Raw genomic sequence first — 19,565 nt, 5'->3', positions numbered from 1 at the left:
GAAGGGAAGGGAAGGGAAGGGAAGGGAAGGGAAGGGAAGGGAAGGGAAGGGAAGGGAAGGGAATAAAAGGCTCACCCTGCCCCCCTGTCAAATGATCTGGGATTTGGCACGTGTCTTCCCTTTATCATTGTGGGGAGCTCTGCACGGGTCAGGGAGACAACAGGCCTTAGTGACTAGCCAGTCCATAGAGAAAGGACCTGAATCAGGCCCCAAGGAAGCCCTGAGATTAATCACACACGGCTCCTGCCACCAAGGAAAGAACCATGATTGGGGGTATGAGTTTAAGTTCCTTTTAAATAGAAGGAAAAAGGAACATCTAGCAAGGAGGGGGCAGCTGGGAAGGCTGCCTGGACGAGGTGGGCCTCAGGAAAGGGGTAGAGGACAGAAGCATTGCTCTGGGAGAGGGAACACCTACGATCCTGTCTTTTAGTGAGATGAGCTCCTCCTCTTCCTTCTTCCTGTTCTCAAAGTGTGCCTCGATCAGCATCTGCAGCTCGTTCAGGTCCTTCTCCATGCGCTTCCGGTGGATGTCCTGTGGATGGGTCACCAAGGCTCAGAGGAGAGGAAAGAGAGGCACGATGGGTGGGTTAGACACCCCCATACAACCCAAAAGTCCTCAGGCAGGGCCTGCGGGCTGGCCGGGAAAGGAAGGGACGACTTGGGCCTGAGCCCAGGACACAGCCCAGGAGCTGGCATCCAGCCTCACCGATGTAGGTACCATCTCACCTGCCCTCAACCCCTTACTAAGTCTTGTGCCCTTGTGACCTCTCCCAGTTCAAGCCTGCCCACCCCACAGCCGCCACTCACATCAAAGTCCACCCTTTCTCCATCAGGAATCTTCGGAGGTATCAAATTGGGCATAAATGGCCTGGTTAAGGAAGAAGGAGTCGGTGAGCCTAGGCACACACTGGACCAGGAGGACTGCGGATGCCTGGGGCGAGCAGGGCCCTTCTTCCTCGGCCACCGCCCCAGACAGCCGCGGGGCTACAGCAACACTGACGCAATAGCCAGAGTCCTCACCCTTGCTCAGTCCCTCAGCATACGCAAAGCTCTTTCACACCTGCCATTTCTTATTACGTGCCTAATGCACACAGGAGATCAATATCATTTTGAGAAAACAGAGAGCTCAGAGAAGCGGTGACTTGCTTGAAACCGCACGATGAGGAAGCTGTGACGAGAGAGCAGGTTTGTCTGACTCCAAACTCCTGCCAGTGCCCAGGCATCCGGTGGTTTGGGCCCAGCCCCATTCATCCTTGCCATGTGACACCAGGCCCAAGTGAGTCTGTGGGCCTCAGTTTCCCCAACTACATTCAGGTCCATGCGGGGTTAAGGCGAAGCTGCAATGAGAGACTGTAGTGTGCATACAAGTGACCTGGAAATGAGCTGGACAGAGAAAGCGGACTGGGATTGACTATGGGTTGGGCTGTGACTGTATTTTTTAAGAGCCCTTATTATACAGTAAGTGGTTAAGGGCTGAGCAAAAGGCCAGCAGTTCAAATCCACCCTACCCTGTCCAAGGGAGAAAAATAAGGCAGTCTGCTTCTGCTTCTTGACTTAAGCTTTGGGAACCTTCTGCTGAACTCACAGTTGACCCTCTGTTGTATTTTCAAGGCTATAAATCACATGGGAGAAGATTGTCCACTTTTCCCCCATAGAGCGGATGGTGGATTTGAACAACCAGAGAGATGCAGCCTTTGATTTAGGAGCACAACCCCTATGGATCATGTCATCAGAGAGTAAGTCTGATTGACTCCAGCTTCCTTTGCTGTCTGTTGTCAGTGGGCAGTGTGGAAATGAGAATGGACTGAGGCGCCACCTACTGTCAGGGTTAGCAACACTCAAAGGAAAATGCTGCCTGCTCCCTTTTCCTGTCCAACACCTCCAGCTGATCTTCCCATATGATGATGCCAAAGCCCCCTACCTGTCAAGGTGACCCTCTGAAGGGATCCCTGTGCAGATCACAGCCTGTGGATGTGCACCTGGTGATCCACACCACCAAATACCCAGCCTGTGCCCACTCTCGCCCTGTCCCATCACCTTTCCTCACAGCACATGGGGCTTCACACAAGTGTGTCACACTTACCTGGGCTTGGGCTTGGACTCCTCCACTGGGCCGTCTGGAAGGAAGAAAAGAGCACAGCCACAGAGTCAGGAGGTCCCAGCCAGAGCCTTGGACACCCCCTCTGGACGGTCACATTCTTCTACCCTGAGGCACCCAGGAGCCCAGGGACTTCAACAAGAAATAGGGCAACAGAGGCCGCAAGCCCCACACTTGGTCTCCCACTGCACAAATTTAGACGTGAATAATGCCAATCTACTTGCCCCGTGGCCACCAGAAGTTCAGGAGGTGACCCAGGAGGCAAAGACACAGGAGAAGACTCCCACTATGGTGCCTCTGGGACAGCTGAACTCTGGAAGGGGGGGAACATAAACTCAGTGTGGGGCTTCAGAGCCTTCTGGGGTTTCCTGGTCCTGATCCAGGAAGCACAGCTTAGAGCTTTGGGTTCCTAGAAAAAGTTCCTGAGGTCTTTGTCTCCTTGGTCATTTCCTGGACTTCTGGTGCCACAGGACAAGAAGTAGATGGGCATGATTCAAGCCCAGGCTGAGTCAGATCACTGTGCAGATGAAAGCAGAGCCATAGGCACCCTGCTACATGGTAAAGAAGGAGGCAATCCACACCAATCACCTACCACGTACTTAGAGGATTTTGGCCTAACAGGTACCACACACTGTACACATCATTCCATTGAGCTCTGAGAATCTCATGTATAGGTGTGACCCCCGGGGCCTACTGCCCTGCTCTGCCTAAGGAGATGGGCTCAGGTCCTCTCTCTCCCGTGGGACATCATTAGTGCCACCCCTTTGAGAGAAGGATTTGCAGATGCAGGGATCCCAACATCCAAAGAATGAAGATGCCACTGGGCTGTCTGTCCTCTCCTGGATCAGAATCCTCTCTTCTCCAGCCCCTGCCTCTCTGGGAGGGCTGTGTGGGCAGTCTATCCCAAAGCTACTACGGAGGCCTCTGTGGGTCCCTGAAAGTCTCTCCAGAAGGCCAGCATCCCTTACCTTCGTTCTCCTTAGCCTCCTCTTCTTGTCCATCTTCTAAACAAAAACAAAAATGAGAACTCTATCAAGGTCCTTGTCCTGAGTACAAGCCTTACCACCAAGAGCCTTTCTCACAAACAGATTCTAATCCAAGCAAATTCTGTTGGTTATGCGGTCAAGGAGCATGACTTATTCACCCACAGGTGACCCTGGGCTCAAGACTGCCCGACAAAAAGTAATGCTTAATAAATGTTCATTGACTGGACAACTGACTGTTGAATCCAGCCCAGAGCAGGTTTCAGAAACAGAAGAGGAAGAGTCATAAGTTGAAGACACACAGCTCTTGGGATACACAAAGTGTTTTCACTTTACATCATTTTATTTGATGACCAAATACACACAGGATGGGATATTACTTAAGACTGCGTGTTCCAGGTGGGTCTCTTACTGAGGGCTCTCATCACCTCTGTAAGCATCTCAGCTGAGTTTCTTACACCCTTATTCTGAAGCCTTACCTTCTGTCTTGGACTCTTCAGCCTCACCCTCAACCTCAGCCTCCACATCCCCTTCAGCCTCTTCTTCCACTGCCTCCTCCTGCTCTGGAAAAGTGAACCAGATCTTGTGAACAATTAGACCCCCTCACTATCAGGCAGAGCTAAAGCAGAGACGAGGTGGGGGTCAACGCTACCCATGTTCCAGATACATTGTGAGACAATTGGTATGAATAACAAGGAGCTGCTCCATTCTTGGTCTAAAATCAAAGGCCAGCAAATTACAGCTCCAGGGCTAAATCTGGCCCCCAGCTTGTTTCTGTGCATAAAGTTTTATTGGAACAAAGCCCCTTATTTACATCCTATGATTGGTTGCTTAAGTGTTATAATGGCAAAGTAATTACATTAGAGGTAATATGGACTACACAACTGAAATATTTACTGTCTATGCAGTTAAAGGAAAAATTTCGCCCACCCCTAAACCACACTGAACAGAGAGGCACAAATGGGCTTCCTTTAGTTCCTCTCTAGAGTGTAGAAGTCAGAATTGGGCCTTTCCAAGTACAGAGAGTTTTTCTGTGTCTAGGAGCCATGGGCTGGGAAAATGGGGGAGAGAGAGAATGTAGAATTTTAGTGAGTGCTAAGGGCAGCACCAGAGAAGGCCTAGGAAGACTCACTGCTCCAGTGGTCAACCTGCTAGACACAGTGTCCCCTTTCCCTCATGACCTCACTAGTAATGTGGCCCAACTCCATTTTCCAACTTTCCACCGCAGAAAGATTTGAATTTAATTTTATGTTATGTTTTCCAACAAACTGTGCCCTGCTGAAGTGAGGTATCAGGGAAGCTCCTGCCTCAGTCTAGAGATCACTCATCTGGCTCCACCAGTGGTACTGAGAGGGTGGGTGAGACGCCCAGCATTTAGATTCGTGTGATCTCTGAAGACCCACCAAGGTTGTTCTACTATTTTTAGCCATCTGCATGGCAAGATGTGGACCCCCCACCACAGTCAGACACTTCAGGCAGACAGACGGGAAAGACAGAATGAAAGCATGCTCACTGCTCTGGCTGTAGGAAGTGCTGGTCAGTGCTCACTAAATGTTTAACCCAAGTGGTCACTTGGCAAAGGGAAAAGGGAAGTCCTCCAGGTGGTGGGAGAGGCTTTAATGCCCAATGTCACGTGGGTGTCCTGGGAGAACCAGTGGTCTCCATTATCCATTCTCTTTTCTAGATCTGTCTTCTCTGAGGGCTAGATGCTGCCTCTCAGTTCCCTGTAACGCTCTTATCTCATAAAAGAATCTTCCAGAACAAGTAGAAAGATAACCAGCAAGGATATGGCCAGTTGTGAGGTCCATGTTCAGGCCATGTTGTTATCACCCCTCCCCACCTCCCTGTGTTCCCCCTCTCTGGACTCAGCAGTTAGGCAGTATCTGCTTGAAACACTCCCATGGTGGGGAGCCCACTGCCTCCCAGGGCCACCCACGACTTCTTAAGAAGCAATTGTTAGAAAGCTCTTCTAAAATGAAATCCAGATTTATCTCTTGAAACATCACCCTCTGGCCCTCGTCCTAGCCCTGGGGACCGGGAACAAGTCCAGTCTCTCCATTCTCCTCAGAGCCGTGCACACTTGAAAGCTGTCGTCATGTCCCTTCTGATCTGACAAATCATGTCCAGTCCCTCCAGCTGCTCTTCAGATGACGTTACCACTAGACTCTTTTGTTCCTCAGGCATCTGTCTGGGGTCCAGAGAGGTGTCCAGTGAGGGAAGACCAGGTTGCTTGTCCTAGACGTTGATAAAACTCCATGGCCACTTTTTTTTTAAGTTGTCAACAACTTTATTTTATTTGGATCCACAATCAGTAAGTACCCATGGTAAGCAGTAGTCAGGGAATCAAAAGACATGTTGCTTTGGGAAAATCTGCTGATGAAGAGCCCTCCAAAGTTTTAAAGAGCAAGATGTCAGTTTAAACAGTAAGATGAGCTTAATCCAAGCCATGATGTTTTCAATTGCTTCCTGCACAATCGAAAATTGGACAATGAATAAGGATGACAGAACCAAATCCAATGGCTTTGAATTGTGATGTTGGGGACAGGTATGCATTTGACCACATGGATCACATCAATTTGGGGTAACATTGAGAAGAATGGGGATACCAGATCACTTGACTGTGGTCATGTGAAACCTAGATCTAGGCCAGGAAGCTGATGTCCAAACAGAGCAAGGGAACACTACATGGTTCAAGATTCAAAAAGGAATGCATCTTGGATATATCCTTTCTGCATACCTTTTCAATCTACATGTGAGACAGATCATTTGGGAGACTGGCCTTCAATGAGGAGGAATGTGGCATCAGGATTGCAGGAAGACTTATCAACAACCTGTATTATGCAGATGACACAACCTTTCTACAGCTGCTTTTGCATCAGGTGGGGAAACAAGCCAGCTAGGGCCCTTCTCACCCTTCCATCTCACCCTCAAAGGTAGGACTAGGGCCAGGGGAGGGCAAGAGACATGTTTGAGTTTAAGTTTAATAAAAAATTCCTTACAATGATACCTGAAGATGAGTGGCCCTGGAAGATAGCAGACAGTGAGCTCCCTTCCACAAAAGTACTGCTGATGCTGCCTACATGCCCCAAATGTGAACTCCACAAATGGTCCTTGCTGGCTAGTGTTACATGATCCAAATATGGGCCCCACAACTGGCTGGTTAGTGTCCTATTCTCATTCTTCTGGAAGGTTCTATTTTGTAGTAAAATTGCTACAGACCTCAGGGAGGTCTCAGGTCTCAGAAAGAAGGCTGTATGGTTGATGGAGACTCTTGTTTTCCCCAGAACACTGACATGGCCCTGGGACATGGTGGCCTCTCCCTCCACCCATCGAAAGAACATGGGCCTGAGAAGAGGAGTAGATGGTCATGAAGGAGACACAAGGTGAAGAGCTCAGAGCTGGCTTCCTGTCTACCCTCTGAGCCTGAGAGGAAACGAGTGTCTCTCCTCCACACCTGGCCCTCAGCAGACACATTCAGGACAGTGGGAGAACGAAAACACAACAGAAGTCAAAGCTACTACCATCATCGTCCTCTGCCCAGTCTTCCTCTTCTGAGGTGCAGCGAGCTGCAGCAGCAGAGGGGGAAAGTGAGACAGGTTAGAGTGCAGAGCGGTGGGGTGACTTTAAGATGGTGGGCGATGGAGTCAGGCCTGAATGCACAACTCTCTAACAGCTTAGACAGCTCGCTTCTCTTAGTAACTTCTCAGAAGCTGTTGAGCTGCTGGGCATTCGCAGGAGATAGTGACACTCGCTTGGCAGCCATGGTGCAGATTAAATGATCTAGCATGAACAGAGCATCTAGCACAAGCCTGGAAGGTGGGAAGCATTCAACGAACGGCAGCTGGTAGCTCTGGGATATATGGTGTCTCAGCTTTTCTCTTAGTGAGACCAAAAAACCAAAGTCTAACCAATAGCATTAAATTGATTCCAGTGCATGGCAAGTCTGGAGGACAGAGTAGAACTGCCCTAGAGGTTTCCAAAGCTGTAAACCTTTATAGAAGCAGACCACCACATCTTTCTCCCGCCAAGTCGCGAGTGGGTTCGAACTACTTACCTTTTGGTAAACAGCTGTGCACCTAAACTACTTATCCACCAGGGCTCCTCTTACCTCAGACCAAATCCACAGCCTTCAAGGTGTTTCTCCTCCATAGTGGCCCTCCATCAGACATACATATAAACAGGGACAGACTCACTTCATCTTCCTCCCTTAGGGCAGCTGGTGGATTTGAACTCCTGACTCCCTGAGTAGTGGTCTAACATGCGAACTATACCACCAGGGCTCCCTTCTTACTCGTATCTCAACCACATTGCTGTGGTGTCAGAACCAACTCCTAAATGTAATGGGTTTTCAGAAGCTGTAAATCACATGGCAGGAGCCTGTCCAGCTTTCTTCCACGGAGCAGCTGGTGGATTCGAACCACTTGCCTTTGGGTTGGTAGTGCAACTATACAGCGACTCCAAAAGACACAGTTGACAGCAATTGGTACTGATCAAACATCAGCCATGCCACTGCCCTAATTTAGGCCTTCCAGTTTAGAGCAATCATACTTCTGATAGGACTGCTTAAGAACCTGGCACCTTCAGAGTTGGCCTGACCTGTTGGACAGAAACTATCTAAGGAAGACCCAGCATGTTAGCACTGTAGACAGGCTGGATTGTTCTAGACACAGTCATCCACCCAGAGAAAGAGGTCACAATTGTGTGCTGTACTTTTAGCCTTGGAGAAGAGACACTGTTGGAGTCACCCATTCTGTAACCCATCTATCTCATCTATGGACATTCATCTATTAGAACTCGCTTTCCTGGTGAGTTATAGCCAGATGCTTAACTGTGTGAAAGCGGGGCGTAATCGTTAATGACAAGCATGGCAGGTGCTACGTGGAGCTCAGGCCACCACCACACTGGAGGATCATGTTGTTAATTCACAGCCAAGTCCTACTCGGGGTAGCAGGAGGTCCAGATCCAGAGGTCTACATGTCAAAACCCACCCCCTAAACCTTATTGTAATCAACTGGCAAATGCTTCAAAACAAGGAAGACCTCCCTACCTCCTGCCTCATATCAAGAATTTGGGCAGTAAAGACAGAAAATGGAGCCAGCTTGATTTCCCGCCCCCCCTTCAAAAAGTGTTTCAAAGAGCTGTTTGAACCAAGAGTGATTCCCAGGGCCCCTCTCTGATTTTTGCTATGAGTTTCTCCCACAGTGGCTCTTTGGCCAGATGCCCCTAAAACAGTCTAAAATGGGGGAGAGGCTCCCTATCTTCTGGAGAAGGACTAGAGAGAGAGCAAGTGTAGTGCCTTGATCCTGGGCCTCGTGAAAACCTGCTTCCCAAGAGTCACAGGACATGCTGAGTCCCGAAGGAACAGGGGCCAGCTGACTTGGAGAGCAGAAGCCGGAGACACCCAAAGGCCATTCTGAGCCTTTGTGGGTTGGACAGGGACTGGAGAGAAACGTCTTTAAGACGGTCCCATCTTAAAGTTCCAAGCACTCAGGAAAAAGAAACCAAACCCCAACAAACTGAGTTGAAGGCATTTTGGTGTCATCTTTTATAAGTGCATGCTGAAATATTTAAAAATGAATAGTTGTTGATTGGAGATTATTGTGAAAGTCTGCTACAGAATATTGGCAGGGGGAAGAAGATGGTGGAGTCTATTTAAATGAGAGACAAGCGGCCATCCGGGGGCCATGGTTACTGAAGCTGTGTGATGGGACCACTTGGGCTCATTATCCTATTACTGCTACTTTTATATGTGTTTAAAATGTCCCATGACTAAAAAGCAAATTGAGGAGCTAGCAAAAATAATTCCTTGGGAAAGGTGGGTGATTCTGTTTGAACTCTAGGAAATAGAAGTACAGTTTTAAGCTTTTGGCCTAAAGTCCTGCAGTCAAGGCTAGGGAGGGCTGACCCCAGTTTAGGACTCCCTGTTCCAAGGGAATCTGCTGCAGTGAGGACCAGAGACAGGGATAGACAAGCCAGGGCTGCAGGCTCTAACACCCCACTCCCCAAGCTGCCGCAGCCTACCCCCGCCCCCCAGGCCCCCCCTCCCTGCCTCTGCAGGCTCCCTGTCTCCAGAAATACCAGATTCTGGCCTTCCACCTTTCCGACCTCGCTCCCCTGGGGGCATACCTTCCACAGCTTCTTCTGCTCAGCAGATGTCCCCGTAACAGGAGAAGAGAGAAGAGGAGATGGGTCAGTTTCCAATCACATCATCCTCAATCCAAATGAGTGGATACAAGCGCTCTTACCTTCCTGCTCCCTGCAGTGGAAAAGGAGACACTATGGATGGTACAACTCACACACATACATGTATACATACACCTATCACACATATATACACCACTCACATACATGCACACATCACACATCTCACACACACCGTACACATACATAGCACAAACGTAGATGTACCACATGCATCATATGTATACATACATCACATGTATCACATACATGCATGTATGTGTCACACACACATATATACAATACATAGATACACCAAACACATAACACATGTCACATACACATGCTAATATTACATATACACATGCATATACCACACATGTAGTCATACTTCACACACATATGTATACATCACATGCATACGCATATCCCACATATACTCCCATATCACGCATGTACATGCTTAAATATGTATGCCCATCATATGTATATTTACACATATCACATGCATGCACACATAAATACATCACATATATACATACCACAACACATATACATATACTCACATATGACACCTATACATCCATACACACATCATATATAAATCACACATAAATGCATCACATACCACACCCATATATGCATACATCACATATGCATGGGTACACATCACATATACCGCACACACACAAGCATACATAAACCACACATATCACACTACGACACACCATACACATACAAATCCCATTCACACATCTCATACACAATCACATATCATACACATGTACACATACATACACACCACACTGATCCATACACGCACATGCATACATATAATTAATTATGCCACAAATATATTCAGACTCCACACACAATCACACACATATACAACTCAACAACTCACACCCTACACCCTACACCCACCTGCTCACACATCACACAGACACAAACCACACACACACCATACATCCATTACACACTCACATTTTCTCATTCTCTGACACACACATACACCGACCTCTTTACACAGATCACCCTACTTTTATTTCTCTCATTACCTCATAGGGTTTACACTTTCTTCCCACCCTACAAAAGCGCCCACGAACCTGGCACCTTCTCCATCCAGTGCTCCCGCCCTGCAGAGCCAGTCCCAGCCAGGCTGGTCTCATCAGCTTTCTGCCCACTTATTATTCTCCTCCGTCCTGTTCCCAGGCTATACTCCATTTTAGAAAACCTTTTTCCTTTCTCTGCTCTCACTTTTTAAATCCTGTGCAGCTAAGACCCGCCCTCTCTCCACTTCTTTCCTCCTCAGTTCCAGCCCCTCTGGGCGCCTCCACCAGAGGGCCTGCTCTCCACACCAGGCCTGCATACTGATTCCTTCACATACTTCTGTATTCACTTGAGAGGAGGGTACATTCCCTGAGGACAGGGCAGTAGCTCTCTGTATCTCTTGGCGACCCATCCCATAGCTGTTGGCTGTCTCCTGTGCTCCACCCCTGTCTTCTCCCCAGAGCAGAAATATGGACGGGTGTGTAAGAATAGGATATCTAGATGGAGTGGTCACATTGGTTCTGAGCTGGCTCTGGTGGGTTAGTCAAGGAGGGATTGTGCAAACTCCAAGGCAAGCGGTTCGAATCCACCAGCAGCTCCTTGGGAGAAAGATCCCCCTCTGTGATTTAAACACTTCCTGTGATGTAATCACTTCCTGTGATTTACTTGTATTTGATTTTCAACCTCTGAAAATCCACTGAAGGGTCAATTCCAAGTCAGTGCTGACTCCATGGAAATAAGTTTGAGGGGTTTGTTTGTTTATTTGTTTTAATCAACTCTGTAAAAGCTCTGGCAGCATAGTGCTTAATGTGTTGGGTTAACAATGAAAAAAATCAATAATTCAAATCTAATAGCTGCTTGGAGGGAGAAAGATGAGCAGTTTTTTCCTGTCAAAATTTACAGTTATGGAAACTGGTTAGAGGATCACTATGAGTCAGACTCAATGGCGGTGAGCTTGGTTTTTTGTTTTGTTTTGAATCCGTTCTATAGTCTCAGGAGAATGACTGGATCTTTCTAGACTATTTCATCTAGATTCCCAGCTCCTCAGCTGTGGCCGATCTCTCGGCCAGTTTAAATTCCGTGGACCCTGGGAGCTCAGCTTCTTCCTAAAGTCTACCCCCTGCAACCTGAGGTTGGAGCACATGGCCCAGGCTGAGACTGCAGAGAGAATGTTTCCTTCAGGGTACAAGTGTGAGGGGCAGGTGAGGAAGGGGACTGTATTCTCCATACTCACTCTTCGCATTCTTCCACCACGTCTTCTGTGTCAGACATGATCTTGCTTGCCCTCCAGAAAGAGAAAGATGTCAGTGGGCAGAAAGAGAAGTCCATCACCCTCAGCTCAAGAGCAGCTCTGACTCACAATTGCAGAGAGGAAGCTGCGGAACTTGATCATAAATCTAGCCCTGCACATCTTAAGCTCTGTGTTATTTAGCTAGTTAGCTTCCTCTTCTATAAAAAGGAGACAGAATTCCCAAATGGCATAAACGGGTAACTCATTCTGCTGTAAACCAAAAGATTAGAGGTTCAAGTCCATCCACAGGTGCCTCAAAAGAAATGCTTGGTGATTGGCTTCTGAAAATGCAGCTTTTAAAAACCTCTTATATTACACTAAAGAGACCATAACTGCCATCCAAGCAGATATATGCACACCTATGTTTATCGAGGCTTTGTTCACAATAGCAAGGAGCTGGAAACAACCTACGTGCCCATCAACAAATGAATAGATAGAGAAGCTCTGGGATATACACACAATGGAATACTACACTGCATTGAAAAACAAGGAACTAATGAAATATTATTCAAAATGGGTGACCCTCGAGGACATTATGCTGAGTGAAATATCTCAGTCACAAAAGGAAAACACTGCATAGTGCCACTGCTGTAGAATGGGACTGACATCAGGGTTAGGGTAAGAATAAGAAAAACTGGATGAATTGTGTATACTGCATTGAAACCGATGAGGGAGAGAACAGTTTAAAAGCAATATATTATAGGGCATTATGATTATCATGAGTCTGTAATGAAGATTGCAGAGTGGAGTATATATACTCAGGGTGGGGTAGGGGCTTGGGGGGATTGTATATCAATGAAGGAATTTTACTTTTCAAAAAGAAGAGCGAACTGGGGCGGGGGGCAGTGAGAAAAGTGCAACAATGAATGAATGGAAATCCAAAATCTCTGTACATTTTATTTGTTCATTGAAATTAATTTTTTTAAAGTAAACAAAAATAAACCTCTGATAGGAGACCACAGGGACAATTAGCTTTTTTAAAAAAAGATTGGGAACATTAGCTAATATAGGTTTCATTTTTTTCCCTGAGCTGCTTTATTGTTAGGCTTTACAAGTATCATGTTCAGATCATATTAATACTAAAACCAACATTTTTAACGTATTTCAAGTTTTTCCAGCCTACAGAAGCTTTCAGGGGAACAAAGTATTACGTGACCTCGCCATTGCTCCTTACATTCTGTCCATCACTGCCCAAGGACAAGGCTCAGGAGGCAGGAAGGGTTAGGAAAGGAGAAATGGAAACAGGAAGCAGGATGGAAGATGGCTGTGTGATCATACACTGTGAATTACAATCAAGAGCATGAAACAAAATGTGTATGAGTTATAGACAGAATGGAAAACTGATCTGCTTGGAAACATTTAGCCTGTTTAAATGGAGTGGGGGGGGGTGGGTGTTGTTTCTTTTTAAAAGACATTTCCCCTGGGTAAGTGGTTAACCTTCCTATGGTACATCCCTTCAATAGAATACTACTCAGCAATGAAAAGAAACAAGCCATTGATGCCCACAATGACATGGATGACTTACAAAGCTTCAGAGAATTATGCTAATTGGAAGAAGTCAATCTCAAAAGATCATATACTGTATAATTCCAATGAGAAAAAATTCTTGAAATGGTCAAGTTATATGAGCGGAGAGAAGATTACTGGTCTTCAGGGGCTAAGGTTGAGACAGATGTGTGAAGAATGTGGGGGGAAGGTAGGTGTGGTAACAAAAGGACAACATGAGAGATCCTTGTAGCTTTGGAACTACTTGACTGTGGTAATGGATACACAGATCTACAAGTTTAAAACTGCACAAAACACACGCACACACATGTGTGAGCAAAACTAGGGGAACGGTGGAAAAATCACGGATTGCATCAATGTCAACATTCTGATTGTGATGTTGTTGTTGTTAAGTACCATCAAATAGGACTCATAGTGACCCTATGAACAGCCGACCTGAATCTCGCCCTATCCTGAGTCACTCTCATCATCTCTCAAACATCTGAGCCAATTACTGAAGTCACCATGGCAATCCATCTTTTTGGTGATCTTCCTTTCCTTTAAAAGCATGATGTCCCTTTCCAAAGAATAGTCTCGCCTAGCTACCTATTCGAAGTATGAAAGACAAAGCTTCACCATCTTTGCCTCCAAGGAGCACTCTGGCTGCACTTTTTCTAAGGCGTAACTGTTTGTTCTTTTGGTAGTTCTTTTGGTAGGATATTCAATTCTCCAGAACCAATACTCAAATACATCAATTCTTCTTCTGTCATTGTCCAGCCTATCCATTGTCCAGGTCTCTCATGAGTAGCACGTGACTGAGAAGACCATGACCTGAATCAGGCAAACCTTAGTCTTTAAGCTGACATCATTGCTCTTCAGCATTTGGATATAGTTCTTTTTAAAAAAAACCAAAAACAAACAAACAAAAACAACATTTCACTGGGCTCTATGAGGAGAAATGTGGCACCAGGACTGAAGGAAGATTCATCAACATTGTTATCTGCGTTATGTAGATGACACAACCTTGCTTGCTGAAACTGAGGAGGACCTGAAGTGCCTGTTACAGAAGGTCAAGGAAGGCAGTCTTAAATATGAATTGAAGCTCAACATCAAGAAAACAAAGATTCTCACCACTGGGCTGACTGGCAGCATCATGATAGACAGTGAAGAGATTGAGATTGTTAACAGCTTCAGTTTGCTTGGCTCTACAATCAACTCTATTTGTACCAGCAGCCAAGAAGTCAAAAAACTAATTGCATTGGGAAAGTCTGCTGTCAAGGACTTCTCCAGAGTACTGAAGAGCATGATGTCAGTCTAGAGACTAAGGTATGCCTGATCTAGGCCATAGCTTTCACAATTATTTGCTTTGCATCAGAAAGTTGGACAATGGCTAAAAATGATAGAAGAAGAATTGATGTCTTTGATCTGTGATGCTGGAGAAGAATATTGAATATATATATCATGGACCACTAGGAGAACCAACAGGTTCAGCCTAGAGAGGGTGAAACCAGGCTGCTCTTTGCAAGCAAGGATTCTGAGGCTTCATCTGATATACTTTGGGCATATTTGCAAGGCAGGACCAGTCCTTGGAGAGGGACATCATGCTTAGGAGGGTGGAGGGATAGCGCAGGAGAGGAAGACCCTCGAGATGGATTGACTCAGTGACTGGGTAATGGAGATAAGCATGTCAGAGTAAGGTTGGCTCAGGATAGAGCAGGGTTCAGAGCTGTTGTATATAGGGCGAGTCTGAGTTGCAAGCAACTCGACAGCATATAATAACACAACAACAAAACACATATACAGAAAATCATACACTCATTCCACAATGTCTGCGTGTTCAGTTCCCTGATGAAGGTTAACATTCTCCACATGGCGTCATCATTCTTACTATCTCTATCTGAATGACATTACTATCAATGAGTTAGATTTGGTACCCCCTAGTCATCTTGGCTATGCGAGTTTGGTTTCTCTTTTTCTAACTTTTTGTTGTTGTTTGGGTGGGTAACATTTTGCAAAATATTATCCCTGGGAGACTGTATAAAAGGGATTGCTCTTCTTTAAATCTTTAAACTGTATGTAACTCCACAATTATCTAAATTGCAATGTAAATTTAAATATTTCCTGGGAGAATTCATTTTGGGCTCTCTTCACTCTGAGATGTGGACAGACCATCTAGATGCGTTTGCGGGCTGAATGAGTTCAAACAAGCCTTTCTAACACCTCTGAACCTGACTTCTTGCTCTCTAATACTAAGTAAGAAACATGCTGACTACTCAGGAGTTCAATGAAGAGAAAGCGGGTGTAAGTTTGTGGGTGTTTTAAAAATATTATATTTATTATTTTATATGCCTATTTTCCCCCCCAAGTGGTGGAATTCTTTTTCTTTTTGTGTACCGTTGAATTGGATCTGACTGGCACAGGAGAAGAATGTCCCTACTTCTACATGGAGAATCTGGTAGATTCAAACCTCTTGCCTCCGGGATTGCAGCACAGCTTCTTGCCATTAGGCCACCAGAGCTCCCTTGTAAGTAAGTTTTTGAAGACTATTTGCTTTAATAGTCAGGTGTGAGTGCCAGCATCATTACCAGGAACAGCACGAGTATGAGACCAATCTCATTTTGAACTTGTCTAACCTTAGAAAGGTGACATGACTTCCCTACACCTTCATTCTCTCAACTGTGAAATGTAGTTATGTTACCTCCACCATGGTGGGTGTAGAAGCCTAGTGGTACAGTGCATAAGAGGTGGAAAGGTTTGTGGTTCAACTCAGCAGCCACTCCATGGGAGATAAATGAGGCAGTCTGCTCTCAGGAAGCCTTGAGGCTCTAGCCTCAAAATCTCTATGTAGCAGTCCTATCTATTCTGTCTTATAGAGATCTCTCATGGCCTAGTGAGTAAGGCGTTGCACTGCCAACCCAAAGGCAGACGTTTCAAATCCACCAGCTTCTCTGTGGGAGAAAAATGGGTAATCTCCTCTCATGAGATTTACAGCCTCTGATAACTCACTGAGGAGTCAGCTATGAGTTGGTTCTGACTCAGTGGTGAGTAAGCGGTCTCTTGCCCTGAGATTGCTGTAAGATTGCTAGGAGTCAGAATCGGCTTGACAGCAGTGAGTATGTGCTTGGACTGGGTAATAGGTGTGAGGATTAGAGCTGCTACGAATTTCCTGGCACACAGTAGACCTACAGTTCATCCAGCCCTCCTGGGATGCATCAGTAGATGGATTGAAATGTGCACAGCCCCTGCTAAAACCATTCAACAAACAGCTCTTCCACTTTGACACTGTTGCCAAAATCAAAGGCCAAAATGATCAAATAGGACCACAGTCGGGCACATTTTACATGGGAGCAGAATCAGAACAATGATTCCTGCCCCGGTGCTGCAGTCATTGGCTTCTGACTCATGTTGCAGGAAGACTCTTTCGTGCCTTCTCCCTGGGGACACATCTGACCAGCGTGTCAGGGAGCAGCCCCCAGGCTCCCCTCTGCAGACTGTCACTGAGACCCTGCACTTGGTGGGTGGAGTGATGGCCACAAGGCAAGCATTTGAGAAGGAGAGGTTTCAATGGACTTTGAGCTCCTGGCTTCACCCTGGGTGAGGCCTCCATAGCCCCACATCCAGCCTTGGTCTTAGGTTGGCCGCTGTTCAGAAGCTGCTCCAGTTCTGTCCAGCTCTGCCTGGTTCTGGACAAAACAGCTACAGAATGTCAGGCTCCTCCCTGCTCCCTCTGCTGGAGGGTTTTGGACCGGTTACCACAGAGCCACGTTCCTCACCCCCCTTCCCAGCCCCGACGAGATAAATGGAGCTCTGGTGGCCTAGTGGCAAGAAGCTGTGCTACCATCCTGAAGGCATGCAGTTCGAGGCCACCAGCTGCTCCATGGGAGAAGGATGGGCAGTCTCCTCTGGTGCGATTAACTGCCTCTGTAAACCTGCCAGAGGGTCAGCTATGGGTCAGTTCTGATTCTGTCACGACCAGACAAATGAGAAAAGTTGTCAAATGTATAAAATGTCATGATGATGGTCAAGGCATTGTGCTGCTACTAGAATAATAATAATAATGTATTTGAATTTAAGCATCTTTAAAATACTAGTTATGCTTATTATTCATGAGTTTCCATTCAACAATTCATTATTGTTGAGTTGAAATGAACTCATAGCTTACTCTCCAGTGGGTTTTCAGAGGCTAGATCACATGGAAGGAAATTGCCCATCTTACTCCCTTGGAACAACTAGTAGATTTGACTAACCATCCATGCAATTTACTGCCTTTATAAATCTGCTGGAAGGTCAGCCAGGAGTCTCTTCTGACTCAACAGTATACAACAACAGCATGCATTTGTGTTAACAATGCAACTATCTTAGCCCCTAAGCCATCAGAGCTGCCTATTCAAGGCTACTGACAGCATGTTTGAGCGCAACCATAGACTGTGGTGATTACTCAAGGAACAAACTCCATAAATTATAAAGGCTCATTCAGAGAGAGTTTTAAACTCAATATGGAGATGAGGAGATAAAGAGAATGGTCCCCTGACCCCAGGGTGGGTGAGGACTCTTGGGGCAGCACTGAGTGAGTAGCCAGAACCAGTGACCTGAGATGGTGGAGGTGCTGCCTGAGCCCTGGAGGGAGGAGCTCACTGTCCCAGGGAGGAGGGAGAGGTTTCCAGGGGACTCGTGTATGGCAGGTCTGGGACGTGTGGTCTCTGCTCTTCTGATCCTCTCTTGCCCTCTCCATCACCACCACCCCTGCTCAGAACCACTGGGTATCGTGTTGGGGTTGGAACTTGACCCTCTCTCCCTGCTACCACAGTCACCACCAGGTCCTAAAATAGTACGTAGACCAGAGAAGGACTTTCAACAGAAAGGACTCAGCCAAGCCAATCACTCTAAGAGGAGAGCTGTGATACAGCAGGGGCTGTGCCGGGGCTGGAGCCTCCAGAGTGTCAGATGTTCAAGGATCTGGTGGGCAAGGGACCAGAATGACCTAAGGCTCTGTATCCTAATACCCAAGCCCTGGCTTGCTTCTACAAGCTGCTTTCTAGCTTGTGTCTCTCCAGGTCACCTTTCCTGGGACATCTACACTTATGAAGCAAAAAACAATAAAGAGAATACTGACCTAGGGCCAAGACCTTGGGGTTTGAAACCCGGTTTTTGCTCTATAACCTTAGTTAAACCACTTAATATTTCTGTATTGTTGTTGTGTACCATACAGTCAGAACCGACCCATAGCTGACCCTCCAGTGGGTTTTCAGAGGCAGTTAATCCCATGGGAGGAGACTGCCCATCCTTTTCCCATGGAGCAGCTGGTAGCCTTGAATTATATGCCTTTTGGGATTGCAGTGCAGCTTCTGGCCACAGATTAAAAAAAAACCAACACCAAACCATTGCCCTCAGCTGGATTCTGTCTCAAAGCTATCTCGCATGTTACCGATGAGAACCACTTTACAGAGTTTTCTTGGCTGTGTTATTCATTGCTCTTGAGTCAGAACTGACCCATAGCTGACCCTCTGGTGAGTTTCCAGAGGCTGTAAACCACACAAGAGGCAACTGCCCATTTCTCCCTAGGAACTGGTGGATTCAAACCACTTGCTTTGAGTTGCCAGTGCAACTCCTTATGCACTAGATCACCAGAGCCCCCTTCTTGGCTTACAATCCTTATGAAAACAGATCTCAAATATTTTCTCTGGGGTGCCACTGAGTGGGTTTGAACAGTCAACCTTTAGCAGTTTGTTCTCACAGACCATTTGAACCACTTATTGATAAAATAGTCTTGCTGAAAGAGTTTTCAAGTTTCAGAGGAATGCAGGTCCCATCTCTCAGCCCTTGTCTTCAGTGCTTGGCTAGGTGTCCCGTGAGCCTGCAGCTGTCCGCCCACCAGGAGACCTGCCTGGGGATAGAAGCTGGGTAGTGGGAGTCTGGGGCAGGACGGAGAGGGAGCAGGAAATGTGATCTTCTCAGATTCCTGAGAGAAAGACAACTTGCCCCTTGGGACGTGGGTCAGAGGAGGAATTTGGGAGGTCAGATGGCTTCCCAGCTGCACTAGCTGGGGAATGTGCTTTGGAATTCCTTACGCTCCAAGCCACCTCCGCCCCCAGACGCTTCCTCAGCTTGCCCTGGAGAAGCTGAAAAGTCCAGGGACTCTTTCCACCACTCTAGGCACCAATCCACCCCTATGGGATAAGGTGAGGCAGGGGTCATGCTCTCAGGGACACCTGAGCAAGTAGGTTCAAGGTTAACCCTTAGATACAAATGACCGTGGTTCACATCCTATGAAAGATGCCCTCCATCTGCCCAAGAACTCTTAACCCACACTTGCTCGGCGCCAGATTAGGAAAGTCCAATGAAATGGAAACATCACCTAGCAGGGGCTCTTGAATTATCCTTGTCTACTGCGATGCTCCCAGAGTGGCCCTCAAGTTCCTGGAGATGAGAATTTGACCACAGCCTCATTCTGTTCCTTGGAGCTCAAGAAGGATTGGTC

The 19,565-nt window shown here is 46.7% G+C and overlaps 1 protein-coding gene across 1 annotated transcript in view; it reads right to left on the bottom strand.

Annotated features, from left to right (window-relative positions):
* Positions 1-10,485, bottom strand: part of TNNT2 (troponin T type 2 (cardiac)) — a 16,807-nt gene extending 6,322 nt beyond the window's left edge. The window contains exons 1-7 of the mRNA XM_006892108.1: positions 10,368-10,485; positions 6,603-6,647; positions 3,561-3,644; positions 3,067-3,102; positions 2,084-2,117; positions 808-868; positions 416-532 (exon numbers count right to left, since the gene is read on the bottom strand). Of these exons, the coding sequence (XP_006892170.1) occupies positions 416-532; positions 808-868; positions 2,084-2,117; positions 3,067-3,102; positions 3,561-3,644; positions 6,603-6,647; positions 10,368-10,485 (495 nt within the window). The remainder of the gene's footprint in view (positions 1-415; positions 533-807; positions 869-2,083; positions 2,118-3,066; positions 3,103-3,560; positions 3,645-6,602; positions 6,648-10,367) is intronic.
* Positions 10,486-19,565: the final 9,080 nt, after the last annotated feature.

Source organism: Elephantulus edwardii, unplaced genomic scaffold, assembly GCF_000299155.1.
Source record: "Elephantulus edwardii isolate Elephantulus edwardi_28Jun2011 unplaced genomic scaffold, EleEdw1.0 scaffold00110, whole genome shotgun sequence".
Taxonomy (NCBI): Eukaryota; Metazoa; Chordata; class Mammalia; order Macroscelidea; family Macroscelididae; genus Elephantulus; species Elephantulus edwardii.
The sequence above is the reverse complement of the archived record's forward strand: the minus strand, read 5'-3'. Positions and strand labels throughout refer to the sequence as shown.